This window comes from Rhea pennata, chromosome 3, assembly GCF_028389875.1.
Source record: "Rhea pennata isolate bPtePen1 chromosome 3, bPtePen1.pri, whole genome shotgun sequence".
NCBI classification, from domain to species: Eukaryota; Metazoa; Chordata; class Aves; order Rheiformes; family Rheidae; genus Rhea; species Rhea pennata.
In genome coordinates, this window is record NC_084665.1 from 101,623,990 (window position 1) to 101,638,477 (window position 14,488).

Genomic DNA, 14,488 nt, shown 5'->3' on the forward strand with positions numbered 1-14,488 from the left:
CAATGATCTCTATATCTACTATATAAGAAATATTCCTCCTCCATGTACAGATTTTATGTCAGATCAATCTCCTGATATACAGTTTCTTTGGGTGGAAAATCAGGATGCTCAACAAGTTCACTATCTGATTTACTTGAAATTTTGGAGAAAGAAATACTAGATATGATAAAGACATTAAAACCAATAGGTGGTATATTACAGCCCATCTTCCCTTTGCAGCTGAAGACTGCCTTTTAGGCTATTCATTTCAATTTACAGGAAAAATAAATCTTTAAATGCCAGTTATGTGATATTACCACCAATGCAGCTTGCTAACTGTAATATGTTACACTGAAGTACTATGGAAGTACTATGGAAGTACTATATAAAGCAATACAAGGCATCAGTAAAAATAACTATTAAATAACTATTAAAAAATCCTTCCTTCAGGGATCTCAGAATCTTAGAAGCTGAAAATGCAACTTACTGCAGGTACACAAAGCAGATAACTTTGATTATTTTTCACTTTCACTTGTTGCTTATTTCTAAAGTGACTCATTTTACTGATTCTGGAATAAGAGGCTGGTTTTGCAACACATTCCCGTGCTGTAGGAATGGGGTAAATGCTTGACACTGAGGTTAGGAAGCTGTTCTGTAAGGAGGGACAGTATGAAAAAAAAGGAAGAATGAAAGGGGCAAGGAAATTTCCTGTTTTGGGTGTTGATGGCAGTGAGGTTGTGGGCAGGGAAAGTGCAACGAGTTAAACTGATATAAGCAGCGGCAGATTATACAGAGCTTTGACACATGAATTAGACGTTTCAGTGTGACCTCATGAGCACAGGAGAGCTAACAGAAGATTTAAAGAAATAAAGATATGAGATGAATGTTCTGATATAATAATTGTAGCAGTAAATTATGGTGTAAGCTATAGTCCTGTACATGTGGAAGGAGGGAGAAGAGTCCCATTTATATTAGGTTTTCTTTTATGTTTTCATCCCATTTTGATGATTTTATTTTCAATACACCAAAATGTATTTTAAATGCTAGGGATTTATTTTGTGTTTAGTTGAAAACTACAGAAAATAAAAACTAGAAAAATATGATAAAACTACTACATTTTTGGGAGTACACAGCAATTTGCTGAAGTATCTGAGATTCTGTTTTACTGTGATTGCTTAGGTACCCCACAGTTATTTCCTTCCATGGTCACTGCCCTATTTTTATCTTGAGAAGAATCAGTTTTAGGGCTTCTGGGCAGTGAAATAGTTTAGATTGACTCATTCTTATTAGCCTAATTGTTCAGTGCTGTGTTTCTGTACCTTTGAAATATGAAGATGTGAGCAGGTCATTTGTGCTCTCTGCTTTGTATTCACAAAATCACTGTAACTATGATTATATTGAAATATCAATGGCATTTCCTTGACTGTGTGAAACATGTTCAGCTATGTATATTTTACCGTCCAGTTATAAAGATGTTTCCCAATTGTTGTATGAGAAGAATAAAATTGATTTCGTTAGGAGGCCCGATGTACTGAGATTACTTTTTTGCGTCTGGCAAGCACATCTGCTCTGGTTGTAGACTCTAGTTTATATATTGCATTTAAGCCTGTGAGTTGAAGTCCATACCATACAGCCTTAGTTTTCTATTGTTTAGTTTTCCCATTTTAATTTCAGCATTATTTTTGTTATTATTACTAGTATTTATCATATTGATGGATATAGTGCTACTCAATTGATTTTGACTTGGTGGGATCTCACTGTTGTAGAAGATATATGTCATCTTTTACAAACTGGTGTTATCTAGTCTCTCTTCTGACCCTGAAGGTATAGCTGTATGATCTCAAAGCTAGCAATGATAACAGTCACAAATGCTTGAAGAAGAATTTTGTCAGAGGTTAAGTTTCTAAGCATAAATTACGATTCTGGGAATCTTTCCTCAGCAACAGACTAATTTTCCACTATTTCAGTGAGATTCATCTGCTCTAACTAAGGTTTTCAACAGTGAATAATCCAAATCTGAAGCAGTCTTTTTTACTCCTCTTTATAGAGAGAAATTACCATTTGTTTAAATTACATGAAATAAACTCCACAGGTTTCTTCTTTTCTTCTTTTTTTCTGCTTGATATTTTTCAATGTACTGAGATTTGTCCCTTTACATACACTCAAAGTTTCCTCCATTTTAAAAAGACTTGGAGACTGGGCAGCAAATGAGTATGTGACTGTGATCAGAAGGTAAATCTTCCCTTGTAGCTCTCTAGAGAGGCTCAATCAAGCCAGCATTCATAGATCATTGCCAACATACAATGACAGCTCTATTTGCCACTTTTTAAAAAAGAATAAATAGAGAAAGAGGTAACACTAGAACAGGTCCACATATAATCATTATGATATGCTTGAAAAGATAGAAATCTTGGTTAAAATTAGCATTTCTGTGTGACACCCTTTAAGCACATACCTCCCACCTCCCTGGAGAGTGCTGTGCCCATATAGTGTGGTGGTGTGAGTAAATACGGTGAGGGGAGTGAAGCACTAGAAGAGTATTTGCTGTTTCCTCCCTTATGTTTGTTTTTCCGTGCAGGAAAATTACATCAAACAGGGAGTGTGACTAGCTCAGGGCATGAGCTGTATATCTGGAAGGAGAGAGCATCCCAGATATGTTTCTGTATTTTCTTCGCAGTGTTTAACATGGAGTAAAAGGGGTGGGATTTAGAATTTCTGTAGTTGCTAGCATGTCCTTTTATCTAGATGTGTAGTCAACTGCATGCCAAACTGTTTGACATGAGGTGTTCTCTGAACAGTATGCTGTCTGTTTTACATGCTATTTTGACACCTCTACCCTTCCCCATGCATATTTCACAGTGTTCTAGATTACATTTTGGGTCTCTGGCCATGTCAAAATAAAGCGTAGTAGCACTGATTTTTGTAAGCTCAATTTTCTATATACAATAAATTGCTTCAAATGAGAACCTAACTAACATACCAAAAGGTTAGTTATCTAAATCTGAGATATCCATCCTAGGCTCCCTTTGTAGTCATTGAAGAAAAAGACCTCATTTAGAGAGGAATCCAGTTTATCCTCAAATAGATGTCAAAATGCATTGGATAGATTATGCTCTAAAAATGTTTTATTTCTACCCTTTGGTTCTAAAGGGAGTTCGCAATGACTAGCTTAGCGGTAGGTGACTGGTTTTTAGAATTCTAAGGTGAGATGATAGGGATGAGACCGATGTGTGAGAGAATGAATGAGATTGAGTCACAACAGAAAAGAGAATACAACACTGCAGATTTATGGAAGCAGCTAGGAGAAAATAGTGGAAACTCCATGAAAGCCCCTTTACAGTCAAACCCCTGGTTTTAGAGTTACAATTAGAGCTGGGTCTTTGTATCTGCACTCTGAGGTACAGTACTGATTTTCATGACCAGGAGTAACTTTCTGGTCTGCAGCAAATGCTAAGTGCTGCCGTGATTCTCAGATTACAGACCTTTTCTTTACATATTTGCAAAGCAAAGATTAGCATAACTCACTGTGCTCTGACCTGCTATTTCTGGGGGATTTTTTGAAGTTGGTTGCTTTAAAAAGAGTCTGTGCTTTCTTCTATAATAAAACTGACTAGTTTTGGCTTCCCTAAAGTGTCTTTTCTCATGTATTGCTGGGACGGAGGAAATCAACGTATGTACAATATTGTTAGTAGGGCAGTTTTCATTAGAAGTATTTGAATTATTTTCTGTCTTGGTTTCCCAGAATTGAAGCCTACCATTTTTCAGGGCATGCTGTGCAAATCCTATTTTCTAAGGCCATTCAGAGAGGGAGTGATTTAAATTTGGTGCATTTTAGTATGAGCTATTACTGTTTAAAATGGGGTTTTAATGTTAGGTAGGAAATTCATGTTTAAAGAGAACAGATTGCTATAGACTATAATGCCCTTCTTATTGATGATACTTATTATTTTGTTCGTATTTTTAATACTTGTTTGGACATGTCAAGTTTGAGAGGATTTGAGTGAATCTAAATAAATAAAATATATCTTTCCCAATGATATCTTGGATGTTGAATCATACTGATACCTTCTCCTGAGGTAGTAGAATATAAACCTTCTTGCATTATTTCCCTTTTTTATGGCGCATCCTTTTTTTGACTATAATTTTCTGTGTCAATGGTAAAGTACTACATACTTGCTCCTGCAGTGCTTGTTCCAATTAATAATTTCATATGCTATTCTGAGAGTCTTCTAAGACTTTTTCATATCTTCACTTTGTGAGGAAAGAATGGTAAATACTAAAATATTCTTGTTTACAAATTAGCCCTTTCTTGTGTTGATCTGTATTTTTTAATTTTCCTTAAATTTTCTTTTTAATGTTTTTTAAATCTCTGAACTATACCAACTCTCCAAAATTATTATTTTTTAATAAAGATCGTTAAATCCACTGCAACTCCAGAAGTGCATCTGTGTTCCTTTCTCTCCTTTTCAGGATGTACCACTGCAAGATCAGGGTAAATTCCTATAATTAAAAGACCCAGAAATGTTCTCTTTTCCCTTCCCTGCCACAAAGTAAAGGTATCTTTTTCCTCTGTTTTGGAAAGGAGTTACATTAATAAATACCTGAAAATAAAGATACTGTTGGATAAAAACCTAGATGATGAAGAAGTGGCAGTTTGACTTTGCATATTTGAATTAGTTTGACTTCGAATATTTCTTACTGGTTTCTTTTTCATATTTTTCAGTTCATTCCAGTAAGCTTTTTCTTTTGAATGCTAGTGACTAAAGCACCTAATCACACAAGGAAAGAGTCTTCCCAGACAACCAATCCCAGTCCTTTGGCAAGCTTTTTTGTTCATTAGAAGCTTTTGAGTGAATTCAGAGAAAACTATTTCCATCATGTCCTGCTTATCTGCACCTTCATTAACCTCTTCAAATGAGTCTGAAGGCTAGTGAGGTGATTTTGTTCCTTTACCAAAACTGTGTGGCTTGACCCTATCAGTTTCTGCTTATTGTGATAATAAGCAGAATGCAAGTGCTCTAATATTCTGCTTAGCATGGGAGTGGGTTCTCAAGCTGTGGACATTAACCAGGCCCAGGATCACTTTATCTGAGAGGTAGTTCTGCTCAAAAGACACAGACTTCAGCTGAAAGGACTTAGAAGAACTTAACATACAGGATAAAAGATTCAAGGGTTATATGTATATATGTATGTATATGTATATATGTGTATAATGTATACTTATATGCATAAAGAGTTCTGCTGAAATAAAGGAGATCATAGAAATTATAAGGGGAAAAAAATTAAGTGTCTGTTTCAAAGCGCACTGGTGATTCTTCTTTTCCCTTCATTTAACTGTGGATACAGGCTTAGTAACTTGGTTAGATTCCCTAAAAATACCATTTTGTGTTCAGTGTGCATATACAGAGTATCTAGATTGATTTAATATTTTTCTAATACAAGGACTAATAGATCTAGAGAATGCATGATAGAGCCAGACTCTGTTGCTGATTAAAAGATTTCGCTGCATTTGTAGAGAGCTTCCTGGGTTTTGATCTCTGAATAAAATACAGAATTACTTCTGGAAGCAAAGTCCTTATCACACAGAGAGAATGGTGTATGTGTATTTGAATGTCCTCAAATTCAATAGCTTCTGGATCCTCACAGGGTCTAAATGGGAGCTGGATGTATAGTTTCTCCAAATGCATGTGCAAGAAATGCTTTGAAATGTGAAAGCTGTCAGTGCTGAGGATTAAACAGAAAAAAAAGTGCTCAGGAAGTTGGAGGAACTTTAATCATATGAGCAGAACTGTTTTGGATTTCTTGGATGTCTGATATGTTTTTAAATGCTGTTCTAGATACCTGAAAGCTTCTTTGAAACAGGGTTACCTAGGCGCAATACACCATATTTGCTAGTATATACCACATATAGCTAATTCACCTGTAGGATTCAAAGGTAAAACAATACAAGTAACAGAACATTAACCAGAAAATACTTTTTCTTTATTAAAGATGCATTGTGCTTTTTACTGTGGCTCTGACCTGCTCTGAACCTTTAGGGAGACTATTAAAATACGTAACATGACCAACAAAAGTGTCATATATTAACAAGTGTTCTCTCTCCTACTGATGCTGAATAGCGACCCACCTCAGGCATCAAGAAACTGTTGAGAGATAATTTATAATTGCTCCCTTTCCTGTTCTCTCATATAGCGGGTAAACATGCTGAACTGCATTTCCTCTAGCTACTCCATTTTTGTATAGGAACTTGTATCACACTTAACTGCACAGTAACTGGATCCTTTCCAGTAGTGTACTAATCAATGTGACTAACATCTGTTTCGTGTGGTTCATTTTTTCCCTCTTCCTGTCCCCAGAAGCAAGACTGTGTATTTAGTGATACAATGTTAAACACATAACAGTGGTTTGCAAGAGTATCTTTGTTTAACTGTATTTTTTGTTATGAGAGTATATTAATGAAGGCAAGTCAAACTGGTATGCTTGCCCTTGAACTGGAAGATGATGAGGTTTATGTGGACTGCGGATTCTGGAAGACATCGTTTGCCAGTCGCAGAACAGGCCCTGAGAGGACTCCCTTCCCCTGCCCAGAAAAGCTTTCCCATGCTATAGGCTGCGGCAGAGGCCTGAACGGAGGAGTAACCCACTGCAGCTGGCCTCCTGGGCATCCTTCTGGTCACTCAGCTCCTCACTGGTGAAACCTCTCACCTGGAGTCCACACTCACACTCAGTTCTCAGTAGGAAACCAGACCAGTAGGCAAATGCAGTATGTTTGACATAAGGAGACATAACTGAACACCTTCTTCTTTGAATGGTTTCTTTAAATCAGGTGTACCAGTGAAGTCTAGTTCAATGCAGATGTATGAGGTATCAAAATAACATTGTACTTTGCATTGTTATGATAGTTTACCAGAAGTGGTTATTTACTGGATTCCTGTTATTTTGGAGATTCCCCATCCCATGCCTTCTGCCCCAACTTAACTAAATTTTGGATAGCTTGTGGAAAAGGACTGAATTGCGTTCTGCTATAATTAATATTTGTCAAAGATTTTTTTAACCCCCTGTAATTCCTGTAGTACTTCCCAGAAGAGAAGAACTTTCTTGTGACTGCAAAGTGTTTGGTTTCTGCTAGCTAGAAATATCTGCTCCCAAAATTCCTAGAGAAGAAGGATATGTTTCCATACAGCATTTCTTGCCTACTCTGCTGTTGTATAGTTGAATGAACATATTGTCTATCATATACAAAGTCATTCCCATGGCTCCCCTAGTAGAAGGGTGCAGACATCAGAGGATCAGAACTGCGTTCTAGAGTTCTCTTTTCATTTCAGATAGACTATCTCTCCAAATGAGCCATTTTTCACCTATAGGTGTTTAAGAAAAGATTTCTACACCAAATTGCTAGCAAACAATTGCTTTTAGCATCATTCATCAGTATGCTGAATAGATCCTGCTGAAGCACTGTGGCTTGGACAAACACTGCAGTTTATTTTTTTACATTTGCAACACACAGGTAGCTGTTAACGTGTACATTCACAATTCTCATCATTAAGACTGCAGGTTTTACAGAACACTGGACAAACATAGCATGTATATATTAATGCAGATTACTTCTACAGTCTGATAATATTATTTGGTTTATCAGTCTTCTGAGCTACAGTGCTTTATTTTTCCCTTAGGGATATGATGATGGATATGGGGGTGAATATGATGATCCAAGCTATGAGGCATATGACAACAGTTATGCCACCCAAACACAGAGGTAAGTGTTTTTAAATTTATATGACTTTTTCAATTAAACTGTTAAGAGTTAACATGTCTTTTTCCTCGTTTTTAATATAAATTTCCTATTTTATTTTCTACATTAAATTCACAAAATCTCACAGTATTTTTAATAGTTATCAAAATGTAATTAATAGTGGTCAGAGTTAATATACAGAATTATTCAGATGAAGCAAAAATCACAAACAGACTTTTCAAATCATTGCAAATTAAGTTGTAGTTTAAAAATAAACTAGCGGTTACACCATTTTCTTACCTGATCTTATTCTGACCTTATTTGTGCATTTATTTTTCTTTAGTAGTGCAAAGTCTCCAAGGACATCTCATATTTCATAGTTTTTGTAATGCCTGGGCAAAACCAGAAGGAAAAAAAAAAAAAAAAGTACTGATAATGGCAGATACCTGCTAATGGCAGATACCTGCTATTGGTTGGTATTGGTTGGCATCAAGGAAACTTGATTTCTCCTTTTCCTCGAGGAAAACTATAAAATGGATTTTTTGCCTGAACTAACACTGAAACTATTTAGTTTCTGCCAGAAACTTTCTCCATGACTTTCAGAACTGATAAAAGCAACCAAGTCTGGAAGTTTTACTTTATGTCTTTGTTGTGTGAGATAATGGAGAGAATTATATTCACATCTTTTATGATTCATGTCACTAAAAAGAGGTAACAAAAATGATACTTTTTACCTACACATATTCCACACAGGCATACGTATATTTCTCTCTACAGCCAGTCTGTGTTTATTAAATGCAAAATGACATCTTTTTCACAGTTAAACTGAACGCTAAAAGAGTGCTTCAGCCAGGTATTCAGAAAATGATCTGATTGCTCGCTAAGGATAGACGTTTGATCATAGAAACCCAAACAAAGTTTTAAGAAGACGTAGATCTTAATTGAATTACTACAATTCTTACCAGACAAGAAAAGATCATTATGTACAGAGTTTTGCACTTTAAAGACCAGAGGACCTTAAACTTGCTTTTTGTTTAAGCATTTTTTGCTGAATGCTTTGCTGATGTAAATGTCTCCCAGAATTATGTTCAACTCTATAACTGCTGTAGTGAATGACACTTGAGCTGATACAAAAAGTCTTTGTAAGTATTTTTATAACCAGTGAAGAATATTTAAAAGGATTTGTCACACCTAAATGTGAAGTATACTTTAACAACACACTTCTAAATAATTATACATTACTAGCTGCACCTATCATGTCACTGTGTAGGTAGATATTCTTGTTGTCAAATGTAGTCAATTTTTTTAAAAAAGAATTCAGCCCATTTTTTGCTACAATAGTGAACTGTCACAGGAGATATTATCTATAGTTTAAAAATAATAATTAGTTAGTAACCTTTCTGCTATGACATTGTATTATCTCACATGAATTAACTTGTAATTTCTTTGCAAGTTGATGTCCCCAGCAATGAAATTACATATTTGTCAAGTTGAGGAGGAGTGTAATATATCAAGCTAGAACTAGTAGCAATAATTTGACTCAAGAAGAAAACTTATGAGTCAAATAATTTTGTCAGTTAAAAACCTGTTAAGTTTATTAGTCAAATATATTTTCTACTAATGTGAGCTACCTACAAAATGCCTACTGTATTTCAATTCTCTAATTGAAACATCTTTTTTTATAATATATGGCATGATATACAGTCATACTTAGACATGTTGAATATTACTGAATGCCACAACTGGTCTGCGGACTTTGAGGAGAGTACTTGCAAAGTAACACATTATTTAGATTTCAAAGATACAAGAAACTAATGAACTATTAGATAGCAATTTGGATTTCCATATTTTAATGGATATTTAGTTTCACAGAAATGCATCCTTATTGAGCCCACCAAAAAATAATACAATAGAACAGTATCACCAAGAATGTTAGGTTAGGTATATATATTAAAATGTTTTCTCTTAATCTCATATCTTATAATTAGTATAACTCTGATCATTTGAGCAAGACATAGGATGCAGACAGGTAAGAAAGAAGATAATTTGTACCCCTTCAGAATACTGATCCAGATCATCTAGTGTGTGTTTTGTGGGGAAAAAACAGCAAAATCTTGTAGAGGATGTGAAAACCTTGTAGATGATGTGCTCAGAGAGAAAAATAATTGTTGCTGCCATCTGCAGGGATTAAATGAAATCCTAAGGCATGAAATGAGAGCTGCAAGAGTTTTACTCACGTTAAGGACAATTGTTTCCACTTTAATTCCTCTTTAAGGAATTAATATGGAAATCTATAAAGCAGGTCTGAACTCTCGTCTGGCTTTTTGTCTCACCACACTTGTTGACCAAGTCTTAATCTTATCCTCACTTAAAACTACACTGGGAGGAGAACTGAATGCAATCTGAATTCAGTATGCTTTAAAAAACGTAGTAAGTTGTTTTGTTCCTCTGCTGACCCAGTTCACACTGTGAAGATAATGTTCAGATAGTCTGCTACCACTACCACTGTTACCTCTACCTTTGTCTTCCAGACCATATATCTACTTCCCCTTTGCTCAGCAGAGGCTCTCTGCCCATTTGTATGCCTTGGGGTCCTTTAGTCCTTCATTGTCCAAGAGTGGCCTGATCCAGAATTTTTATAACTGCATCTCTGACAACAGTAGAGAAAATGTGCGTGCTGTTAACACACACTATTTTGCTAACACATAGGATTATGATTTATTAGAAGGAGCACCAAAAATACCTAGCTGCAAGATCATCCAGTTGCAGGTGAAGATAACACAATCTGTACTTTTATGTACAATTATCTGAAGATTCATACTGAAGGTCAGAGATGGAACAACATGCTCAGCAACACATTTTGTGTAAGTCCTTCCCCAAAGAACTCCAGCACTGCCATCCTTCCAGAGGTCCTTTGTGACTGCAGTCTGATTTTTAGATTGAAGATAGGGGAATGAGGTCCCTCCTGGAAGAGTCTCAGAACCAAACTGGAATAGCAGAAACCTACAATAAGTTTGCATAGCTAAATGAGCTAACAGACACCTCAAGACTACTTTGAAATGGACACAATAAGCAGCTTGAAGAAAGAGGACAGCAGGACCTTGGAGCAGCAAAGCCGCACTGTGGTAAGTAGTGTACCACCTGTATCTTTTTTAAATTTGGGGAGACTATAATTTTAGGAATGAAAGAATTATGGGTTGTGCCAAATATAGCTAATGTTACAGTCTATATTGAATGAGGTATGCCTTGCTTTAGTTAGCAGTCGCATTCCTAAAGCTACCTTTTTCCTGCTCATCTTCCTGTCCTGTAATGACTATGCAGAATGCAGGGTGGAATCTCGGGACAAATATTTAAATAAATAACTGATTGCCCTTTCCAGTCATGTCTAGAATCATTATTTACAAGATTCAGTTAAGGACTATAGGTTTAGCAAGGACATTTAGAAACACCACGGGTTTTAGAAATGTTTTCAAAGTGATGTCAAAGCACAGTTTTTAAGGTAATTCAAATGGAAGAATTATCTGAGGCCACAGAGAACAAGGAACTAACCATTTCAGTAGGCAGAGGTAGACATCAGATTTGACTCATATCCCCTGGGCAATGTTGTACTACATTTGAGAATGCTTGATGGAACATCTTTTTCTTCTCTTCTCCTCTACCTCCCACTCAAGTGTGAAAACGGCTCACAGTGATAGGTATCTGAGCATGCACAGACACACCAGACACTTTCTATTGAGTAGATTCAGCTCCTAAACCTCTAATCTGAGCACTGTAGCTTAGAATATAAATGATAGACATGGTATGTGGAAGTAGAATCTTTTGGAGTGTGATGGCCATCCCTTTTATGCTGGTTCACAGTATGTTGTACTGATGAGGATGAGATAGCAGGTTAGGGTTAGCATGATGTTCTCAAGCAGTTGCATCTTATCTCAGCAAGCAATTAATATTCATCCAGGTTTTCCACCCCCTTGCACTTGATATTAAAAACTTGCAAGATGTATATTCTTGTGGACTAACAAAACTCTGGGAAGAAACAAACGTACTATAGAGGAACAAGTGTTTAAATAGACTTGACCCTCACCAGTGAGCCGTTCTACCAGATGATGCCCAATTTCCATTACTAAGACAGATGTCATTCTACCGGCCTTGTTTTCCACGTTTTGGTGCTTCCTGTTAGTCCAAGCACACTGATATCCTCAGTAGGTCCTCACTTGCAGATTGTGGCATCTGTCTGGTGTCCATCTGGTGGCAACAGTCTTCCCATTCTACTCCTGCAGAAATGTAGTTTAAAGAAATAAATATGATTTTTACCCCAAGATTTTTTGCACACTGCTGCATTAAAAGCCATTTTTGAACAGAACGACAAGCAAAGTAATAAAAGAGAACTCTAAAATGGTAGAAGTATTAATTTCCAACTCAGCTACAGCATAAGCATTATGGAAGGGTTCTATTAGTTTTCAAAATATAATGCACTTTTTGATTTTCTTAGCAGGAACTTATCAGTCTGTTGAACCACCACCGCCACTGTCCAGGATTCATGGGCTCGGAACACTGAATCACCAGGAGAAAAGGATGAAACGTTTTGTGAGAAGATCTCTTTGGTAACCCAGGTTGACAAGGGATTGAACTGTACTGCATGAGAATTATGTCCAAGCTCCTCAGCCAAGACAGATAGAATAACTTTGCAGAAGTGAATTAGCTGTTGATGAATCAGCTGAAAATCCTGATGGCCAGCAGAGCGTAGGCTTCAGCTCTACTACCGCTTCTATAGTCATCACCATTGACCCCTTTTGTCATTAGCAGCACCAGCAGATTCATTTCAAAGGTACCATATCCCACAGCCAAAAGAGATGCTCAGAAAACCTGGGACTGACTGGCAAGAGGACAAACTAAAAGAATATATATTGTATAATCCACTTGTGCATAACCCATGCAACTATATGGAGTGTAAACAACCATGTCTGACAGGGAGAAAAGAAAGAAATCAACAATTGTCCTTTGAAGCTTTAAATTTGTGTTTTATTTAATTTCCCTGTTCAACAGCATTTGTCAGGAGCACACACATTGATCCATTCTTTTGTGTGGAGGTACTTTATATATCTACAATGGCTTTGAGAGTTGGTTGGCTGGCTTGTTTTTCTGCCATTTGTTCTGTTTGATTTTTGCTAATAATCCAGCAAAATGAGTTGGTGAGTGGGTACTTACTAAAGAAAGAAGAGTCTGTGACTCCCATTCTAAGCTTTAAATAGACTTGCAAAATATCAGAAAACCTGTAACATAGTGACAGGAAGAATAAATGATTCAATGATAAAACATGGATGACAACAGTTGCAGATCCTATGCCATACTGACACATGCCTTATTATAGCATATCTTCATTTTTGCTCTATGCTGCAAGTTGAAATACATGAAAGGCATTCTTTACTTCTCTTGCTTGCATGGACCTGATCTCCAGAGGTCCCTTCCAACCTTACTGATTCTATGATTCTATGATTCATTCTATGATTCTATGACCTAGCCCCAGTAATGATAGCACCCTGATTTTAGGGCCTTGAAGCAATTCCTGACAAAATATCTACTGCTAATCTTGCAAATATTTTGCATGGTACTATAGGCAATAGTCCTCTGGACACATTCTAGGGTCCATGTTGGTATGCAGGTCATTTGGGAGCAGTGATTTATTTTTAGTTTGTCAAATGCACATTGCAAACCCATCCTACATCTACTGAGAAAATATCCAAACTTCTGCTCCTCATGCAAGAATGAATGTATTATACATTATGTCACCTCTCAACTTCTTCTTTAAGAAGTTAGGTAGCAATTCAGAATCTAATCTTAACCTAAACAAAGATGACATTGATATAGCTGAAATAAGTTTTTATGAGATCTGAAGATTTGCACACATTCTATTAGGTAACTGCCAATATGAATTTCTTTTAGAGGACTGAAGAAGAGTGAAAGGAAAAGTACAGTATCAGAGAACTTCAAGTTGACAAGTATAGCTTTCATCTAAATGAATTATATATAATTGTAAAGGTGTCATTATCTGTAGTTGATCCCTATAACTGTGCTGTCATGTGCAAGTTCCATTGGATTTCTGCTTCTTTACGCTAATAAAAAAAAATGAGAAAAACATGTTTCAGGAAATACATGCTGCCTCTGCCCATTTTCGTGCTATGGCAGATAGTTCCATAGATTGTATGACTATGTCCATACCAATGTATTAAGTATTAATAAATATACAGTCATAACAACCTACTAATTCAACCTATAAGAGGCTCTAAAATTCTAATTCACAGTCTTATAATAATTCATATCCACTGAAAATTTCAAAAGCATGTTCAGCCACTGAGATTGAATATACAAAAAATTTGACTTTTGGTCAACAAGTCAAAACCACTGACTTGGAGAAGAGACTATTTTGCTAGTTATTTTTGTTTCTATTATTAGTTTTATACCTACTGTATAGCGTGTATTTACAGCTCCTTTCTCTATGTTACAGGCTACCAGTAGAGGAGATTTAGGGATCACTTACTTGTTCCAATACGCAGGAATATAACATGGACTGCAGTTCAGCACATGTCATTTTTGTGGTTTAATGTGTGGTCATTTCAGTGCTGAAACATGCTGCAAAATGATTTAGGACGTAAAGCAAAGAATATTTTTTCTGGCTGAATCTTCAGGAATTACTTATATCAGCAGTGTGTATTTACCTGAGTTCCAATTCATTCTGGTTACCCTTGCTTGCTTGACCACCAGAAATCAAAACCTGGCATG

The 14,488-nt window shown here is 36.2% G+C and overlaps 1 protein-coding gene across 1 annotated transcript in view; it reads left to right on the top strand.

Moving 5' to 3' along the window:
- The window catches only part of KHDRBS2 (KH RNA binding domain containing, signal transduction associated 2), a 362,692-nt gene that overhangs the window by 317,896 nt on the left and 30,308 nt on the right, over positions 1–14,488 (top strand). Inside the window, exon 7 of the mRNA XM_062571095.1 lies at positions 7,653–7,735. Within this exon, the coding sequence (XP_062427079.1) occupies positions 7,653–7,735 (83 nt within the window). The remainder of the gene's footprint in view (positions 1–7,652; positions 7,736–14,488) is intronic.